General features: G+C 37.4%; 2 protein-coding genes across 5 annotated transcripts in view; both read left to right on the top strand.

The window, feature by feature from the left end:
• The first annotated feature begins 288 nt into the window (after positions 1-288).
• On the top strand, positions 289-6113 carry LOC146134746 (uncharacterized). The gene is made up of 6 exons (XM_083395828.1): positions 289-501; positions 3019-3212; positions 4035-4128; positions 4278-4438; positions 4937-5139; positions 5500-6113. The coding sequence occupies exons 1-6, from the start codon at positions 320-322 to the stop codon at positions 5782-5784; spliced, it is 1119 nt and encodes a 372-aa protein (XP_083251954.1). The 5' UTR covers positions 289-319; the 3' UTR covers positions 5785-6113.
• A 2314-nt stretch (positions 6114-8427) lies between these two features.
• The window catches only part of LOC146134744 (arginine--tRNA ligase, cytoplasmic-like), a 68530-nt gene continuing 55477 nt past the window's right edge, over positions 8428-21480 (top strand). Inside the window, exons 1-16 of one of the 4 annotated variants that reach the window (XM_083396345.1) lie at positions 8428-8554; positions 9082-9222; positions 9449-9655; positions 10217-10306; positions 10918-11040; positions 11572-11693; positions 12808-12916; positions 13526-13662; positions 14173-14285; positions 14745-14878; positions 15606-15760; positions 16000-16138; positions 17402-17541; positions 18054-18118; positions 18485-18682; positions 19034-19199. In XM_083396345.1, coding sequence (XP_083252471.1) covers positions 8492-8554; positions 9082-9222; positions 9449-9655; positions 10217-10306; positions 10918-11040; positions 11572-11693; positions 12808-12916; positions 13526-13662; positions 14173-14285; positions 14745-14878; positions 15606-15760; positions 16000-16138; positions 17402-17541; positions 18054-18118; positions 18485-18682; positions 19034-19143 — 2046 coding nt within the window. In that variant the 5' untranslated portion in view covers positions 8428-8491 and the 3' untranslated portion in view covers positions 19144-19199. Of the gene's footprint in view, positions 8555-9081; positions 9223-9448; positions 9656-10216; positions 10307-10917; positions 11041-11571; positions 11694-12807; positions 12917-13525; positions 13663-14172; positions 14286-14744; positions 14879-15605; positions 15761-15999; positions 16139-17401; positions 17542-18053; positions 18123-18484; positions 18686-19033; positions 19200-21480 lie in introns of those variants that run through there. The other 3 variants (XM_083396346.1, XR_014501631.1, XR_014501632.1) reach the window with 3 other exon arrangements.

The following is a 21480-nucleotide window of genomic DNA, read 5'->3' as shown; positions in this document are numbered from 1 at the left end:
CTTTTTTATTTGCGATAGTTAACACAAACGTTTAGTCGAGTTATGACGTAAATTTGTGACGTCATCACTGAAAGTTCCTGTAAGAAAAACATTCTACTTTACCCCTGCTGTAGTGTGAATAACAATTCGCGTTAATTTAGCCTTCTCAATTTCGAGTACAACAATTATAATAAATCTAGCTGAGCAGAGCTATGTGTGTAGGTGAGAAAAACTTGACGCGTTCACAAAGTTGAGAGCCTTGTTGGAATGTAACCACGTTTAATGGGCACTTCATTCTTTCCAGCAGCAATTAAAACCATCTGCATGAAAAAAAATAAACATGGGATACACAACCGCCCAAACCGGGGAATACCCACGGGAAAGCACCGCAACTGCGAACAGCACTAGCGAAGAAGCAAATATTTCGAGGGAGTTGTGGGTTGGATTTGTTGTGGTGGAAAGCGTAATGCTGGTGGGATCTACCTATCTCTTCGTTTCACTCGTGTTCCACATCATTTCAAGGTAATTCCTGGTAAAAAAGGGTTGACTTTGCTTATAATACCCTAGGCCAGTAAACATTGTTAGTGTAAGTAATTTTTATTTGCTGCGCATAAGGATAAGCATTGATAAACAACTGTCGAAGAAAAAACTACATCTTCGACCTAAATAGACCTTTAAGTTAGCTGTGCCGTAAGAGTTTGAGGCATTTTGCGTTTCAGTAAAAAATTATTCTACTTTCAATTCGACTTGAGCCAGACCTTCCCTTAAATATATTCTTGTTCAAGTTTGTTTGCAGATAACCCCGAACTAATGAAAGGTGTTTGTCAACATTTAAACGTATCCCGAGAAATTGTTAAAATATCAAAACGACCGATCTAATTTACTTGTTTACAAATCTACAAGTGGTTTAACATACAAGTCATCCCTGCTATGGAATGCGCTTACAAAGCGTCTTCAGGGAGATAAAAATTTGGTAAAAAACGACTTAAAATTCTTCCTTGTATATAATACGGCCTGGTTTGAAGGCACAAGAAGGAATGTGCAGTCGAGCGTGACAAACCGGGCCAATTTTCGGGTGAAACGAAGCGTGACGGCGATTACAAGCGCTCGCGTTTGTTACCAAACAAAGAGACACCGTTTGTCCAAGCTTGGCGTAAACAATGATTCAGAACAATTGGCTTTCCGCGAAATCTTGCCGGACAGTGCAAAAAACCTGAAATCTAAAACAAGATCCACTTTTATTGTAAATATTGAAATATATTTTTCGTGATTTGCAGGATATACAAGCAAAGTTTTAGGATCTGTCTATTTTTTACATTTTTTTTGGCCTTGTGCAGACGAAAAAAGATGGTTAGTCGTTGATAGCTTGCAACGTGTGCGAAAAATGTTCCAAGGGGGTGCGGGGAAGCTGAATCAAACACAGAGAATATATCACTGTAATTTATTTCTTCGCTCAGTCAAATCCAAAACTAACTCACATTTTGGTATTGTGTTACTGTGTCACAAGTATGAGAATTGAATGACAAAATTACAGCAAGTACCGAGGTTCGATTCGCTATCAAATGACGTAATTACTACGCTTAATAAAAAACAATGCGATTGAAACCTTAAATCGTAATTTTTTTTCCAGTTTATTATTTCGTTACGTTCAGTTGTTAACTTTCTACATGTATATGTTTTAGCCGAAATGCTTTTACTTATTTAAATCAAATGGGCCACCATAGAAGCGGACGAGAACCGACACAACCACTTGGTATCGTGTGCGATTCGATAATATCGAACATGCTTACAAGTCACAACCTTCGTAATGCGAACTGCTTAATAAACTAAAAACAGACCAGCTTGGGTGAGGTTCGAACTCAGGCCCTTAGGGAAATGCGACCACTGCTTTGGTTGGGAACATGATAGGGACAGCTAAACTCCTTCTTGTGATTTTATCAAGTCCGTCTCAAGGTTTAATGGGCGTGCGGTTGTTTGACAGCTTCAATAACGATGATGCATTGCAGAGGTCGTTAGCAGCTCCACAATTGCTCAACTTTCAACCAATTTCACGTAAAATGATATTTCGAAGTCCCCCTTTAAACCTGCCCCGGCACAAAATATGCAAAGAACGCGTTCCACTTAATCTAAAAATGTAAGGGAATTCGTTTTCCTGGTTGCTGGCATTTTTATAGTTTTAAAATTTTGGTCATTTATAAAATTCTTTCGCTTGTTCTTCAGTGAAGGTTTTAACCGAAAAACAATGCACTTTACTTTTTGTAAATAAGTTTGAAAAGCAACTATAGTTTTACCACCAACTCTTTGATGCTCCTTTTAAGTATTATTGGTTGCATTTTTCAAAAAACGCTGTTTACCTCAGCAATAAACCGAATAATGACTGTTTAATGCTTTTGATGACGTAATAAAGGGTATATGTTGTAATATATTCGACGCAAAATCCGCAATTGCTGGTAACAAATCGTTTAGGCGACGAAAAAAGGATTTATAGCGAATATTTAAATAATAATGGGTCAATGGGGTAACACGAACTAGGGATATCGAATACAAGACATTTTGGACAAAGGTATAATTGAAACGTTCGTGAATTTTAAACACTTAAACGTTAAAATAACTAAAATATCCCCAAAAATTAATCATTAAAGTTTAGGATATTTGACAAAAGTATGGACGAGCATTCAATATTCTGCAAGAGGGAAATGTGTCAAAAACCTAGTAACACATGTTTCCAGTAAAATAAGTCATTCAAATTGCATTAGGTTGTTGGGAATACTTGTGTTCCAGCCCTAACTTGACTTGTCCAGTTACTAATAGTTGTCAAACTAACATTCGTTGATGAAACTACCTTTTAACATACAATCACTATGTTGTGTCGCCAATCATGGCTGGAATTATTATATTAATTTGGTATCGGATCGGCACCGATACTCAACTAGTATCGGACGAGTAACGATACTACCGCTTGTCACCGGTAATCGGCTCCGATCCGATATTTTTTGGACATCCATATAAACAACCAACTCACGCGAACGTTGTTGGCAGACGCCGAAGGTTTCTAGGGCTGACCAAGTCTCCGAGCACTCGCATCTACAACGGAGTCCTCCTGCTGCTGGTGGCGGCCTACACAGCTGCAAGCATCGGGAAGTTCATCCTGGCGCAAGTGATGTTCTACAGTGACGTCACAGGGGAAAAGTGCGGCGACTTCGCAAAGGCCAATCGCTTCCTGCATCTCACGGGTGAACACTTATGACGTAATAATTACACTTGTGATGTAAAAATGTAACATTTAGACCAGGGGACGCAAAAGTTGTCCTGTGGCAGATTTCCTCGATTTAAGGTAAATACGATTGAATGACTAGATTATGAAAATTTTTCTTTGTTCAATAATAATCAAGTCAAGAAAGAAAGATAAGAAATAATATAAAGTTGAAATGTTGTCAGATGCAAACGAAAACTAAATTTTAATATAATTTCAAACTAAGCAATAATAAATCCTACTATAATATTTTGGTTCTATTATTTATTTATTTTTAATTGGTTTAACAATAATAATTAATCAATTGTTTTTTGACGCAAAATGTTATAACCGGCCTTCGGTGGTCAGACCTTAGAGTTGTCCATTCCTTGTAAAAGTTTGAATTATTCAACAACCTCGAAATTAAATAGTTCTAATTAAATCTTTAAATAAACGATCAATGAAGTGACGTGAGAAAAATAATGACCATTTTATTTTAAAATTCAATACATTTCGTTGCGATGCACGACCAAGCGACAAAAACTGAAAATATTTCCAATTTTCCTGCATTTTTGCCGCGAATCTCACTTAGTTCCGCTAGGCTCCGCGTGACGCGAGACGCTCACCACAATGACAGACTATTACGTAACAAGAGATGTTTGTGACGTAAAACAAACCACCGTTTGTCCCAAGGGCAGCTAATTTGCATACAATCGTGACAAGAACGACTCCAAACCTTTTATCAGTCGATTTAAAATTATTATTGCTTTATGTTCTGTTTTTTAAGTTAAAAGTCTATTTTTTTAGTTATTTTTTTACCCAGGCTTCGCCCTCCTGTCGTTGTTCCTTTGGTTCCGTCAACACGTTTTATACGAAACGCCTCAACTGCGACACCTAACGGCTCCCGGTGTCAAATGGTGAGTAAGCGCTTTTCGAAAACAACTACTGTTAATAATTTAAAATCAATTTTAATAATTTTTGAAATATAATTATATTACTGCTTTCATTCTACTTGGCCGCTAGGTGTCCCTAAACCAAAATAAAAATAAAATATTTTTTCCGTTAGGTGGAGCCGCATCACCCTCGCGTTAATCGCGATCGCCTTTGTTAGCGGCTACGTCATAATCGGATTGAAAAAGTGGTCACATGACAACTTATGCGTCACTTCCGACTCGGGACTTTCCGCTTCCGCCCTCTCCGGCGTCATTTCCGCCGTCGTCGTGCAAGGTAATTGTGACGTCACACCAGGGTTGTTCCTCATTGAAGATCGGTGATTTATTTTATGAGCGACCGAAATGACTTTCTGATTAAAGGTCAAAAACCTTATGAGCTGCCAATCATGTAGGTTGTCAATTCATTGAACAGTCAATCATATAACTTGTCAATCAATTAACTGCCAATCACTTAAACTGTCAATCAGATTAAGCTGTCACTCACTTTAACTGTCAATCACCTTAACGTGTCAATCAATTAAACTGTCAAACACATCAAGCTATCAATCACATTTAGCTAACAATGAATTGAGCTGTCGACCACATCAAGCTGTCAATCACCTTAACTGGTCAATCACATTAATCTGTCAATCAGTTAAACTGTCAATCACTTTGAGCTGCCAATCAATTGAGCTGTCAATCACCTTAAACTGTCATTTACCTTAAAATGTCAATCACATTCATCTGTCAATCAATCTAACCTGTCAATTACTTTGAGCTGTCAATCATTTAGGTTCGTTGTTGACGTTGTTCGCTTTGCTCGTCATCAAGCGATGGTACTGGCGGGGGGATCTCCCTGTTGTGGTACACGCGGGTCGGTACAAGCGCACACGCCTTCTTGTGACCAAGTGCTGCATCCTCGCTGCGCTTTGTGCTTTCACAGACATCTCTTGTCTCATCATTGTGACGTTGATAAAGACCCTCGTCCCAGAATTGGTGAGTGAGTCTTTGTGGCAAAAATAAAACTTCAAATTGAAAAATGAAACGTAAAATAATAAAGTTTTCTCCTGGCAAGCAAGTAAGTTGTATTTTTGACCTCGGACAACAAACCAACCCCCCCCAAAAAAAATAATTAATTCTATTTAAAACTTGTGCGTAATTTTTACCACTGCTTTGACTCTGTTATCTCGTTTCTCTATAACCACATTATGACGTAAATAATGCGTATTGTTTTATTCGAACAATTAAACAATGTCACTATCTAAATATCATCACCCATTGTGACTCAAACAATGCACACTGTTTAGTTTAAACTTTTGTTGTGATTTAAACTATTATTACTTTTATTTCTTCAAGGTCACGATTCTAATTCTTGACCTTGACCAGTTCTTCAACCTCAGCTGCCTGGTGCTCTGTTTCGCCACCTGGCGGAAGTTGCTGCTCCCTTGGCCCTGCTGTAGGTCATGTGACCTGGCCTCGACCCCCTCGACCCCCTCAACTTCCGGGGGGGACACCATCAGCGTGTCTAGGGGGGTTCGGGGGACTTCCCACTACCGGAAACGGGGAAGCACCGTTTCTATCCAGACCGAGGTTGCGGATTCGAAAAATAAAAGTGAAAGTAACAAAGAAAACGCGAAATAGAGTGAATGTCAATGCATACAAAAAATACATCATGTTGGAAATGAATGAAGATATATTGGAAACGTTTAAAATGCTGCCTACTTCTGCATGGGCTTTGATACTGATTCTACGTCTAACTACAATCTCCAGTCATTATGTTCAAAAACACGAAGTTTTTTTATTAGCTGAACTTAACTGCAATATTCATAACAAAAATTTAAGTGATTCTGGTGATATTTTGTGATATTTAATATTTTGAGGGTTTGAGAAATTTGATATGAGTTTAATTGTTTGACATTATAAACTTCAAGATTTGAAATTTCCTACTTTGCAAATTATTTTGATGAACACCAAAATACATCCGCAAATTGTATTGTTCTTGAAACGTTTGCTACAGAAATACTAGAAGCAGAATATGTGGGAGGTAACAAATCTGAGAAGAACTTGAAAGGCTGTGTAAATAGAAACTGACAATAATAAACTAAGAAAGTCAAGGTCGTTAGCCTCAAGTTTGAGATGAAGCTTTGGATCCAACCCAGGAACAGTTTCTTAAATAAAGTGAACTTAAACTTTGTTTCGATTTGCAATTCGGGCACAAAACCCTTCGCTAGATTTTTAGAACGTTAAATGCTTGTAGGCTTAAATCAATACAACATTAGTACACCGAAAGCCATTGCAGACTCACCGAATCTGTTGATCCATGATGCAAGCAGGGCAGACTAGAATAACACCTAGCCTGCAGTGAGGTTCGAACTTACGACCTCCGGTCAAGCCGGGACCGTCGCTCTACCAACTGAGCTATGTTGCTTAACTGAGGTCGTGAGTTCGAACCTCACTGCAGGCTAGTTGTTTTTCTAGCCTGATCCGCTTGCATCATTGATCGACAGATTCGGTGAGTGTGCAATGGCTTTTAGTGTACTATGATACGTAAGCCGTAATCGTTGGTCAAAAGCAGCTTCAGAAGGGCTAGATTCCAGTTATTAACACATATATGTGTGTATATATGTTTTATTGAACATATAACATTTTAATTTTTTTGGGGGGAAAAATAAGATTTCCACATTTTTTTAAGAAAGTGACTTAAATGCATTAAAGCACTGCTGGTAATTCCGACGACTTTGACCTGTTAATTGAATTTTCATGTGTAGAACAACACCCTATCCGAATTGATAAATTCTAAGGGCCAAAGAGACTGACTTTTTAAAAATTGAAGCACGTTGCTTTTGCTGTTAAAGCAATAAACACGCTACTGATAATTTAAATTTAACTGTACTAACCCGAACTAATTATGACGCCTTAATTTAGTTCAACAAGATAAAGCCAAATAACTTCGTACAATGCATAAATTGGTCTGAGTTAGAATAAAACGAATTTACTTAGAAAGAAAAATCAGATAATTTTAAAGCAGTTCATTTTTTGGTGAAATCAATTATCCATGTGTGATCCATTTTTTGCTCTTCGCAACCCATTCTTTGGGAACAATTGCTTTAAAGGACTGATCTCGTTTGCTAAAACGTCTTATCCACTTTTTGTGTAATTAATGACAGAATTAAGTGCATTAAATTGTTTACTTACGATTTTTTCGTACAATAGCATGTTTTTGCTGCGATTTAAATTACTTTTTCCTTTTTTTATACATGTAGTTTTATTCGTGATTAATTTAATCTCTGTTAAAAAAAATAGGCCTTTTTAACCACAAGTTCCTTTCGAGAGAAAATTTACAGGGAGTCGAACCGTTTGACTTTTCCGGTTCAGGTTCGGTTCGGGTTCAAGGATTTTTTCGGAATCCGGTTCAGTTCCGGTTTCGGTCGGAGGAATTTAAAAGTTCCGGTTCAGCTCCGGTTCAATTATCGTTATTTCAAAACCGGTTCATAAAGTTCCGGTTCAGATACAATATAATTTGCGTTAAATCTCAAAATGTGGGTCGATAAATGTAAAGAATTATCTTTGAATTGTAAGTCATTTAATCTAAATTACGTGACTTATTGAAAATACAGCAACTCATTATTGAAATATCTAAAAAAATAAAAAATAAACAATTTTTTATTCAATATTCATATTTTTTCATTCAATTTCGAACATGGCGTAACTTGACTCTGTAAAATAGAAGTTGTGACGTCATGCAGGAGCGAACCGCTTTTGTTTCCAGGTTCGGGTTCGGTTAAGGTTTAGGTATTTTCAAAATATTCGGTTCAGTTCCGGTTCAGCTCCTTAAAATCTTATAAAAACCGGTTCAGGTTCGGTTACAGTTCTGAAAAAATTGACCCAAAACCGGTTCATAAAGTTTCGTTTCGGTTCCGGTTCGACTCCCTGGAAATTTATGAGAACATTTTAATTATTACGGATAAAGCAAGTTAGAAAAATCTAACAATGAGTGGGGTCACAAAAAATGAGTTCGATACTTTACATTTTCTTGGTATTTTCATGTCTTAAGTCGTTTAAATTTTATTTTATTTTGATCGCAAAATCTCTTCAAGTTTTTACGGGAGAGCAAATTGATTTGTCAATTCAGTCACTTTATTTACAGCTGTTTTTGTTTATGTGTAACTATTATTGCAACGCAGTGTTCTACCGCTTTGGATAATTTTGAATTGCTCATGGTGATTTGCGATTGCGTCATGGGGAATTCCCCACAATTTGCTCTGGTCTGGTGGAAACATTTTTTTTTGGTGAATATTTTTTCCACATTTTCAGTCTTGGAAGTAAAAAAACGTTAAATTTTCTGACAATGAATTCCTCAACTCTTAGCGCCGCCAATATAAAGAATCTTGAAGATATTTTGTCTAAACAGGTGAAATTTTACATTCTAGTTATTTATTTTGAATTACTGTTTGAAACGTATGATCTCCAAGTTAATTAGTTTGTCTACTTGTAAACATTCTTGCAACATACTCACGAAAATATTAAGGGGCGCTGGTCTAGAATCCTCAGCGTTAAAACAATTAAATCAACCCACAGTATTTAGGTTAGGGTGTGGGTTAGCGTTTGTTTTAGTTTGGGAAAGGTATTATATTATTTAATAATATTGCTTAACCTACCCCAAAGTTAATTGTGGTAGGGTTTGGATGGGTCAAGTATTATTATTATATATTTATTCTCTAATATTTATTTCATACTTGCAATTTTAATTTTGAAAACTCGTTTCATTACTGTGGAAAAAGTGGTAAGATATGCTTAAGATTAGTGCCAAGTTATGCCCTTAGCGGGTCAGGATCATAATCCAATCAATAATAAGAAGAAAACTATTTTTTAAATATGCACGGTTTAAATTTCCTGTAATTCAAGTATTTAATGTCCAACTGAAAATTTAATGTTTAGGAAAAAGAAGCAGAGAGGATTCTGAAAGAAATAAATGAAATCGAGTCGGGAAACTATAAATGCAACGAGACTTCGAAAGCCATCGAGGAATTGAAAACAATGAATGCTAAGCTCCTTTACCAATCTGGCCATTTAAAAAATGTAAATATTGTTTTGTTGTAAAATACTTTAGTTGTTTACTCAATCGTACCAAACTTTTGTTTGTAAAAAGTAATATATCGTTTGATCTCTAAATCAATTATATTATTAATAAGTTTGGTGAAAAATTAATTTTGGCCTACTTGCAACCCAGCAACTTGCTAATCAAATTTGCTAAACCCTGAACTAAACAATGATTAAAAATGACTGAAGCACAGTACATTTTTAGGCAATAGAAGTTGAAAAAAAGAAGATTAAGCTTGATGTTGGAAATCAGAAAGGTTTAAAGAACATTGTCTCTGAACTAACGAAGGTCTTTAAAGAAGCGATCGTAAAATCATTTCCAACCCTGGATTCTCCTCCAGTTTCTGTGACAATAAGTGGAAACGAAAAGTTTGGGGATTACCAGTGCAACAGCGCCATGGCAATATCTGGGGTAAGTGGTTAGACGTAACATAAAATATTATCAACACGGTAATTGTTGTTAAGGCTCGCCTTTTCTTAAATGTTCAGTCTTTGTAGTTTTCTTTGTAGCAAGCCTAGTTTTGTACAGGTCGAGTAAATAGTTTTTGATAATTACTAAAGTCATTTAATCCACCTTTGTTCTACTTCTATCTTGTATTAGTTTTTGTTAAACACATTTCAACTAATACTTCATAATGTTGGGAAAGCTAGAGAAATAGAAAAGTGCTCAAGTTTTGCTAATTTATGAATCATACTGTTTTAGGTATTAAACAATGTTTGTTTACCATTTCTTAAAAAAAAAACATTAACTTTTATTTTCAACATCTTGAAAATGAATGATGTTGAAAATGAATAAAGATTTATTTGAAATGTTCAAAATGCTTCCTACTTCTGTATGGGCTTTGTTTCTTATCACATAAACTTTCCGTTTTGTGAATTCTGGATAAAAACAGTTACCCCTGAATTAGTTTAGGATATTTAAAATTATTCTGACAAAAAATGTAAACCAAGTATTTATGTTCTTAATATTTAGGCGCTAAAGGCCCAGGGAACGAAAATATCACCAAGACAAGTTGCAGACTCTATTTTGCAAAACTTACCTCCTTCGACATTGATTGACAAGGTCAGTTATTTTAGCATGTTTTAGTAAAAATATTGTAGTTTTTTATGGAAATATTGTGGTCTGAAAAGTTGTTTGTATACTGTCCAATGTGTATGTTATAAAAAAATATATATTTAACTTAAAAATAACCTCTGAATTGTGGGTTTCCTATTGCTTTCACTTAAGACTGTTAGAATGTAAAAATTCCACTCATTCTTTTAACTACAGTTATTTAAATTTAATTTCTAGTTTATTTAATTTTTTAGCCTGACACCCCTGTCTCTAAAAAACTGCAATTTCACGAGTACATTCAAATAAGTTAAGACATAAAAAAACAAGATGAGATGTAAAGTACTAAACTTGAAGTCGTCATTTTGTCGGCCATACTCATTGATTAACTTTTCCAACTTGCTTTACCTCAAGTGATTTTAAGGTGTTTTGAGGAACTGAAATGTTCTTTCAAATTCTTCCAAAGGTCTCTACTTGTGTAACTACAGCAGAGGATTTTATTTTTTCATATTTAATTTAAATGGTACAGGTCTCTTAAAATAATAAAAGCATATAATGTTAAATTAAACCTGCTCTGCTATGCAGATATTTGTAATCCTTAAAAACAATACGTTTTTAATTAGACGAGCATTGCTGGCCCCGGATTCATTAACATCCACCTCAGCTCAACGTTTCTATGCAAAGAACTCGCCGATTTGTTGGTTAACGGGGTCGTTCTAGAAAGACCAAAGGGAAAACTTGGAAGGGTAAGTTTAAGTTCTCTTGGTTTTTGAACTTAATCTGTGCATTTGTTGAATAGCAGAATTTAAGCTAAACTAAACCAACCTCTGTGTGTGATCACTTGAGAAGGCTGCGATTACTTTTTCAAATTAACAACCAGAAAAACAGTTTTTAAACCACTGCAACATACCAAGGTTTTTTTGAAAGTGTTGAATATCTTTAAAATGATTTCCAATGACAGCTTTTTTTGATGTGAAATTAATGGATACCGCTTATTTGCTCACATTTAAATATCTGGTAAAATCAGAAGAATAAGCATACAAAGACCATGTTATTCCCCTGCAAACCGTATATTTTGTAAATAGCAAAGTTTAGTTTCAAATCTATGTTGCTGCCAAAATCTCAGCAAAATTCCCCCCAAATTTTTTTTTAACCAAAATATGAAAAGCTAAAAATAAGTGCATGACCTTGTTCACCACATAAATCAAAGCTGATAAGAATAGCAGGTGCAAACAATGCAGTGTGCTATATTATATTTTTATTGCTTGTATTTAAAGGTTGTTATTGATTATTCTTCGCCGAACATTGCCAAAGAAATGCACGTTGGTCATCTTCGTTCAACTATCATCGGGGATTGTTTGGCCAACTTATTTGAGTTCTTGGGACACGATGTTCTCAGGTGATTGCAATGCAATGTAAAGTTTAATGTTGATAATGGAATTTAGCTTTCTGGTGGACATTTAGTCTAATAGGCCCTATAGAAACACGAAAGGCACATTATCACACAAATGTTATTATGAAATTGTCGTTATGGCAGGAGTGAAAGTAGATAAGTTTTAAACGATGAACAATTTTTTTACCGAAACGCATTGAAACCTCCAGAGATGACGTCGCAACAAAACAAGTAACTACGATTAGTACTTTGTGACTTTCCAAGTAATAGAGCCCCGAAAAGCGCATACGTTCCCTCATACACATGCGCAATCTATATTTCTGCAATTTGGTGACGATATTTAGTGTTTTTTGCTTTTGACAGCGCTGATCTTGCGTAGACCAGTTGCTAAGGTCACTGTCCAGGAAAACTAAAATGCAACTAAAATCTTAGTAAAATTCTTGGGAAGGGTTGGTAATTTGTTTTTTAAATAACATTTTTTTTACCGATATTGCGAATCTATAAAATGTTTTTACCGTAATGCCCTTCCATACTGTTCCGGCGTAATTTTACCGCTACTATGAGGTGAAAAAATTTAACAAAAAACGTTTATAGCTTTATTTATGATGTTGGTAAATATGGTAATAGATGTAGATATAATAAAGTTACTGTTCCTATGTACATCATTGTTTATTTCAGGGGTGGTTTTTGACAGCGGCCAACAGGAGAAACAAAAAATGTTTTGGAGGGCCGAGTTAAAAGGGGGATCCGAAATATACGTAATATAAAGTATGATTGATTTTAAACGAAAGCTGTTACCCAGTTGCAACAGGGACATTTTCTAAGCGCGCTTAACGATAGCGAAAGTGAGGGTGTCGTCTCAAATATTTACATACCGTCGTGTTTGAACAAACCGAAAGCGGATCGTCAGGAAGTAATATATGCGTAATTGAATCCTTGTTTGACAAGCTGGTAACGATAGGATTGTTTGGGGATGCCTTACAACGGTGGGGCTTATTTTGCCTAAAATACTTTTAAAATTACCCTCAAACCAGGGCCAGAATTAGCCGCCGACCATGGCTTACCCAGGTCTTCTTTATTCCACGATCTTCTTCAGTTTGTATGTTATTCTTTCCTTCAGGTTGAACCACGTTGGCGATTGGGGGACCCAGTTTGGAATGCTCATCGCCCATCTTATCGACAAGTTTCCAAACTACAAAGACGAATCTCCCCCGATCGAAGATTTGCAGGTGACTGAACTCGTCGCCTTTCCACCCAAAACCCTGACGGAGACGTTTACGGACTTGTTTCACTGTTTCGAAACTTGGCTGTCCTCACCACTTCCGTGTTTGTTTTTTAAGCACGCTCAAGTTTCAAAAATAGAATAAAATAATGTTTCGCGGCAGACCTTTTATTTGTACAACCTGTTGCGTAAACGAGCTTAATATTTAACATTGTTTTCTCCCAAGTATTAAATAGCATTTCTAGAAATTTACCGGAAATCTGTGTTGTAATGACATAAGTCAATGACTTGACTAAAGTCACTGTTTTATGAAATAAGCTATTGCTGCCAGACAAAATGTATAACCGAGTGTTGCTCATCCAGCAGTTTTATTATAATCAATCGACGTTTCGGCATCCTATACAGGTCCTATATCACTGTTTTGTGTTGTGCATACAAAATTGTATAAAGTCACGTATTTTTAGAAATCGCAACTTTTAATTTTAAGGATGTTTTTATATAGTTTACTAAGTAAGTATTCTATGAAGTTTAAAAATTGTTGAATTTGTGTTTATGTCGCTCTATAAACTGTAAAATGATTAATTCCGTGGTTTAATAACTAACTCGCAAATGTCAGGCCTTCTACAAACAATCGAAGAAACGTTTCGATGATGACCCCGAGTTCAAGAAGCGAGCTTACAGCTGCGTGGTGGCGCTACAGAGCAAGGAACCCGACTTCATCAAAGCTTGGAATCTCATCTGCGATGTTTCCAGGTTTGTGTGTTTTAAAAGTTACGTCATAACGTCACAAGTTACGTCACAAAGTCATAAGTTACGTCACAACGGGCGTTAATTTGCTTTCTGTTGACTAAAACATAAACTCGAATAAGATCCTAATTTTCCTTCACAATTTTATTCACCATAACAAACATCTTCGGGTTTGCTTGGGCCAGGGTCGGTATGGAAATTTTCAAGATGACGTCATAAACTGATGTCATGAAACACGAAGTCACAAGAAATCTGTTGTTTTCCATCTAACTAATGTAAAACTGGAATGGAGTCTAAATACACTTGAATAGAAGGCGGCAAAGGGTTTTTCAATTTAACTAGTTTCTTTGATAAAAATCCATGTTTTATTAATACACCAGACTTATTTTAAGCCGTTTTAAACCCCTAAAAGTAGTACACGCACCCCAGGGGGACAAGGGGTCCATTAGCCCGGTTTAAAAAACCCTGGCTTATATGTTTGATGGTGAGTATAACCGCACGATTTTACCGACGCAGGCGCGAGTTCAACCTCATCTACTCGAGGTTGGGAATCGTGGGTTTAAATGAACGTGGAGAGTCGTTCTACCACCAACTCATGCCTCAGGTCGTGCAAGAGTTGGAACAAGCTGGTAAGAACAACCTTGGAAAGCTGCGAAGCGCCTTTAATAAATTACTTCGTGATTAAAATACAAGGTTTTATTAAAATTTATTAAAACTAGTTTTGGTCGTAAAAAAAGTTAGTTGCAAACTTTATAGTTTGGGTTGGAAGTTAATTCGTTGCCAAATTGTATTTTTTACGATTTTTTTTTCATTTATTTGTGACGATTGCTGTAGACAAAAAAATAAATTTGGTAAAAAGCCTTTCAAAACATATAGTAAAAAAATAGCAAATTGCGCCGTTGTTATTGCTGTTTACGACGATATAGAATGTAGGTCACAGAATATGCACCTGTCAATATAATACTTAAGATGACGCCATCACAAGACTCTCATGTCACGTCATAGCAAGGTTTTTTCTGTCGTTACAAAGTAACAGGAGAGTGTTGTCCCAGGGACTTTCCCGCGCGAGTAAGCTTTCTATGTTGCAGGAATCGTTGTGACCGAAGAGGGAAGAAAGTTGATTTTTCCAGAAGATTCTCAATTTCCGCTTACCGTAGTCAAGTCGGACGGGGGATTCACCTATGACACGAGCGACCTCGCGTGTATTAAACAAAGGGTCTTTGTGAGTTGATTGTTTCTACAAATGTTGCTAACAAGAATTTTAGAAATAACCTAAATCCGAGTCGGGTCATTTCTATCAAAATAAAATGTTCAATTCCTGAAAAGCAATGTACTTAGGGGTGGGGTTTGAGGTTAGGTAAAATGGTGTATAGGCCTGATTCAGACCATTTGAGTCTTTTTCTCGCGGATTAACTTTTTTAATCATAAATACAGCTGAGCTAAAAATGGCAAAGATCAACATTTAGCGAGCAAATTTATGTGATTTTTTTTGTATAGGCCTGATTCTGACCATTTGAGTCTTTTTCTTGCGGATTTATGACTTGTTTCGATTTAGGGCAGTGCTTCTCAAACGTTTTTCTTTCGTGACCCATTTTCGTTGGAAAAAAATTCTGTGGACCAAAAAATTTTTATGAATGGACAAACTATAAAAAAAGTTTAGAACAAAATATAACGGAGCATATAACAATAATTTACATTCTTACTCAATTCCTCACCAAGCCATTATTCCTGTAAAATTAGGAATAGTGACACAAATAAAACTAATTTTTTTAATATATCTAGCTTTTTAAATTGGTCTGTGGCCCAACTAAAAAGTTTCCATGGCCCACCAATGGTTGAGAACCGCTGATTTAGACGCTATTCCGACCATCAGGTATTTGTACTAGTTGGTCTTATTCCAACGTTGATGTTGTTCCAGCTATTTTTGCTGAAATACTTTACGTGTTTAGGATGAGAAAGGTGATATTCTGATCTACGTCACAGACTCTGGCCAAGCGAGCCACTTCAAATATGTTTACTCTGTGGCGCGCTCTGTCGGTTGGTACGATCCCAAGGTCACAAGGGTCGAGCACGTGGGGTTCGGCGTGGTGCTCGGGGAAGACAGGTACAACAACCTTGAAATAGTTTCTTGAAACTTTAATTATTTTAATTATTTTTACAAAACCGGCTTTACCCTTTACCATGTGCTTTGATGCTTTATGATAAGTTGAATGACATACGCACAAACGAAACTAAATTATACAAACGGTAATTTACCCGACAATAATAATTTTATTCAGATAAATCTAACAATATTTTGCTTTTCCGCTTCCGTCTTTTCTCCAATTTTTTTTCCGTTTCCAGAAAGAAGTTTAAAACGCGCTCAGGCGAGACGGTCCGCTTGGTGGATCTCCTCGATGAAGGCCTGAAGCGTTGTGCGGATAAGCTGGCGGACCGGGGGAGGGACAAGGAATTAACCCCCCACGAACTCAAGGCCGCCCAGGTCAGACTCTTGTAACACACAACAGGGATGTCCGATAATATCGGATCGTAACCGATTCCCAGTGGAAGTTTTGGTAATCGTCCGATACTAGGGCGGTATCGTCCGATACTGGGGCGGTATCGTCCGATACTAGGGTGGTATCGTCCGATACTGGGGCGGTATCGTCCGATACTAGGGTGGTATCGTCCGATACTGGGGCGGTATCGTCCGATACTAGGGTGGTATCGTCCGATACTGGGGCGGTATCGTCCGATACTGGGGTGGTATCGTCCGATACTGGGGTGGTATCGTCCGATACTGGGGTGGTATCGTTCGATACTGGGGTGGTATCGGACGATACTGGGGTGGTATCGGACGATACTGGGGTGGTATCGGACGATACTGGGGTGGTATCGGACGATACTGGGGTGGTATCGTCCGATACTGGGGCGGTATCGTCCGATACTAGGGTGGTATCGTCCGATACTGGGGCGGTATTGTCCGATACTAGGGTGGTATCGTCCGATACTGGGGCGGTATCGTCCGATACTAGGGTGGTATCGTCCGATACTCGTCCGATACTGGGGTGGTATCGTCCGATACTGGGGTGGTATCGGACGATACTGGGGTGGTATCGTCCGATACTGGGGTGGTATCGTCCGATACTGGGGTGGTATCGGACGATACTGGGGTGGTATCGTCCGATACTGGGGCGGTATCGTCCGATACTGGGGCGGTATCGTCCGATACTGGGGTGGTATCGGACGATACTGGGGTGGTATCGTCCGATACTGGGGCGGTATCGTCCGATACTGGGGCGGTATCGTCCGATACTGGGGCGGTATCGTCCGATACTGGGGTGGTATCGTCCGATACTGGGGTGGTATCGTCCGATACTGGGGTGGTATCGTCCGATACTGGGGTGGTATCTTCCGATACTGGGGTGGTATCGTCCGATACTGGGGTGGTATCGGTGCCGATCGGATGTTAGATTAAAGTAGGAAATTCATTTATAGTTTGCCATCACCCTTAAAGTTATTTTATTTAAAAGGTAAATTTATCAAAATAGTAGTTCGACTGGAGGTAAAGCAATTTAGCAAACTTTGGGAAAAGCGTCGCGACAACCATTTTTATATTTAAACTTGCTGCAAACAGTGCCACCTTATTTCCTGATTAAGAATTATTTATTCAAAATATGAAAAAATACAAATACGCAAATGAACCAAGACCAAAAAACTGAGACCTTGCCTTGAAATTAAACCTCCTCTTCTTTATATTTTGCAGGAGGCGGTGGCCTACGGTTGCATAAAATACGCCGATCTGTCCAAGAACAGAATCAACGATTACGTTTTCTCCTTCGACAAAATGTTGGACGATCGAGGAAACACGGCCGCCTACCTCCTATACGCATACACCAGGATAAAGTAAAATATATTGCTACCTTCTGTACCAGAGGTTCTTTAACTTTTTGGGACATGCCCCCTTTTACAATTTTAACAAAACTCACGCCCACCTTGTTTCAAAAAAAAAAAAAAATAGAGCAGAACAGCAATTTATTTCCAGGTAATTTGCACTAATGCGAAGGATGTAACTGTTTTCTGGATACCAAATGTTTAATTGGAGTATTAGTAGCAGGGAAATATCACTTCGCCTTGAGGTTTAATTGGTTAGTCATATTTCATAAAGTGTTTGTCAATTTCTCGCCCCCCCAGTTTAAGAACCACTGTCCTATACGCATACACCAGGGTGAAGTAAGATGTATTGGATCGACATCGATAGTATTAGCACTCGTCCGATAATATCGTTACTTGTTCACTAAAATCGTTATAACGATTTGAATGTTGCCCATTTTATGAGTTCGTCACTTGATATTTGCCTCATAATATCGAAACAATATGTTTTACCCGATTTTTCCCTAACAACTTTTTCCTCGCAGGTCGATCGCCCGAGTTGCAAAAGTTCCCCAGGAAGAATTGGATTCTGCCGCGCAAAAATGCTACGGTGGGTACAGTGGAATGAACATACAACAATACCCATAAAGCAACAACACCTAAAGCAGAAAAATCAATAAAACCACAGTGTTAAGACCAACGACATAATAAAGCCAAATACGCAGTAATATTCAGTACATAATAAGATCGAAATCGCCTGAATAAGACCTAAATTCATCGGAATAAGCCCTAAATGGCCAAAATAACGCCTGGAACTATAGATAGGGGGTATGGGACGATTAAGGGCCGTCAGTCTGGCATCGTCCGTTTTTGTGTTGACATTGAGACGCCTTAGTTCGCAGGGGGGTGCCGCTGTTTGGCACTGGATTTGTTGTCCTGTTTGGGATTATTGGTGGGTAATTGTTCCCCTCTTTAGCGTCCCCCAGCGGCGTGCACGTGGAGCACCCGAAGGAGTTGAAGTTATTACGTCACATCCTGCGCTTCCCGGAAGTGGTTGGTCGCGTGGAGGAAGACCTGACGCCCAACCTCCTTTGTGACTTCATATACGAGCTCTCGACGTCATTCACAGAGTTCTACGACAATTGTTACTGCATCGAGAAGGATCGACAGTCAGGTGCCTTAAATAGGGCGATTATTAAAAAATATCAAAATTTACAAGTTGGGTCATAATTTGTCAAATTATTTCCAATCAATATCGTTTACAAAATGCAAAAAAATCGTTACAAAATTAACAAAAACTGTATTTAGCTTTTAGAAATTTTCGGTCAGTAAAAAAATTATCAAAAGTTGGTTTAGAATCAAAAAACTACTGTTTGATTTATTAGGAAGACCGGTACAACATTTTGTTCCGATATTTCAGGCAAGATAATGTCGCCCGATCCATCCCTGGTATCGTGCGGCACATCCAATCCGATATTATCGGACACTTCTGATTATGACGTAACCTACTTATGACGTATTTCAGGTGACGTCGTCAAAATCCACTTCAATCGTCTCCTTCTCTGTGAAGCCACTGCGAAGGTCATGGATCGCTGCTTCGCAATCCTCGGCATTAAACCAGTGCATAAGATGTAGTGGCGTCATCACTGAGTATTGTTGACGTCATCACGTCACGCTGTGACGTCACCCATCGTCCCAATGTTGTTTAAAGAAAAAGAAAAAGTTTTCTGGGAAGCAGATTTATATTTAATGTTGCGGCGATTTTCGCTTTTTTAAGGAAATGCTGAAGTTTTACACAAAGTTTCTCTCCGGGACTTCACGCCTTTTTAATGTTTGTCAAACTTAACTTGTTGCGTCGTGGTTCCAACATCAACCTCAGGCTCTCGACCTTTACAGCATTTCTGGGTCGTGATAAAAACAGACTTTTGGTTTCAAATCAGATTTACCAAACTTTTTGTTTATCCAGTACTTTTTATGTAAAATACGGTCAAAAAACGTCGCCTAAGGCTGGATCCCCACCGGACCTCAGACTCGACGCGACGAAACATGTCTGACTGTTGACTTGCCGCGTCGTGCCTGAAAGCGCCTCTGTCCAATCCCCACCGACAAAGCGCGCGAAACTTGGAACTGGTCAAAGCTAGGCGATATAATTCAGTTGTGATCATGGCGGAGGCAAATAACGTGTAAATTTTGGCAGAAATATGTATTTGGAAACGTTTAGTGGGTGTACCCTGTTTGTGAAAAAAGGTATAAAGAGGTTTCTTTCTATGTACTTCTTCGCACTTTATTTAAACATGAAGATAAGTTTCAAAATTACGCAAGGGTGTCTTCAAAATTGTTTTTTTAACTAGTCAAGCTGGTAAAATCATACATGGAAAATAAAGATACGAATTAAAGGGCTTTTCGACCGTTCCAGGAATATATTTTTATTGGATTTAATAAATACCCGCTTAACCTTTTAAAGTAGCATTTCTAATATAAAACCGTAAAAAACAAATATTTTTATCAGTTTAGGGAAATCCCGAGAAAATCATGTGACGGCAAATAAAATTTAAAAATTACGTCAGGAATAAAAGTTGTTATTAGAAACTGTTTACAAATTAAAAAATTGTCAAATTGGAAGTTGCTGCGGGTAAGTTTAATATTGCACTTCAACATTTTATTTATTTTCAACTAAATAAAAGGTTAAACTATCTTTAAAATGAATTACCTGGCGAATTAGACATGATCGGTTATGCATGACAAGCAACTTGGGAACTTTCGTTACATCATGGATAAAAATGTCAACATGGTTACGTCATAAATTTGTAATTTAGCGGAAAAACTTCTGCACAAAGTATATTTTAAAGCAGCAAAATGAAGATTGGCACGCTTAAAAGGTAAGTTACATAAAATCATACAGTTAACTGACGATTGTCAATGTTTATTGACCAGGATGCTTAATGTGTATAATTAATAAAAGTTTTATTTGCCCGCTTCGCTTTGGTTCATATACACTGAGTGAGACAGGTTAGGGATAATGACGTAAAGTCAATTACTTGATTTAAGGGCCCTGGTCTAGAATCCTACCACATTTATTAAATCAACGCACATTATTTGAGTCAGGTGCGGGTTTGGGTTTAGATGAGAGCATTTTTATTATATTTACGACTTATAATACTTTGAATAATCAATGATTATATAAACTTTAGCTAACTTGAGAAGCGAACCGCTCCGAACAACAATCAGTCAGCAAGGTCTAAAACTTTTAATGTAAATACGCATTTTTCCAAATAAATGGATAACATCGTCAGTTTATCTGTACAAGTCAATAGTAAAAAATATATTTAAAATAATAAAAATGCAAAATAAAATACATCCAAGAATAGCATGGACAATGCCAAGCAATAAGCTTTAGCTAAGATTAAAATCAGGGAGTCGAACCATTGGACTAATTCTGATTCCGGTTCGGTTCGGGTTCAGTGTTTTTTCAGGACCGGGTTCAGTTTCGGTTTCGAGTCGTTATTTCAGAACCGGTTCATAAAGTTCCGGTTCGGATACATTATAAGTTGCGGTAAATCTCAAAATGTGGGTCAATAAATGTAGAGAATATAATCTTTGAACTGTAAGTGATTTAATCTAAGTTACATATAGTATTAAAAAAATAGCACTCATTATTAAAATATCAAGAAAAATCCTCGTTTTATTTAATCGTTATTCATATTTTATTCATAAAATTCCGCGCATGGCGTAACTTGTCTCTTTAAAATACAAGTTGTTACGTCATCCTGGAGTGAACCAGTTTCTTGACAGGTTCGGGTTAGGTTAAGGTTCGGAAAAAATTGACCAAAAGTTCCGGTTTGGCACGCATGTGTGAATTGTGTGTGCGTATTTCATTGAATGGCCGCTTATATTATGCATTTTTCATTTTACATCGGTCTATGTAGTGACCTTTTTTACCAAGTTAATCATCATTCAAAGAGATCATTAAAA

Source organism: Ascidiella aspersa, chromosome 8 (genome assembly GCF_963924565.1).
Source record: "Ascidiella aspersa chromosome 8, kaAscAspe10.2, whole genome shotgun sequence".
In the NCBI taxonomy this organism is placed as follows: Eukaryota; Metazoa; Chordata; class Ascidiacea; order Phlebobranchia; family Ascidiidae; genus Ascidiella; species Ascidiella aspersa.
This window is presented reverse-complemented; position numbering and strand designations above follow the sequence as displayed.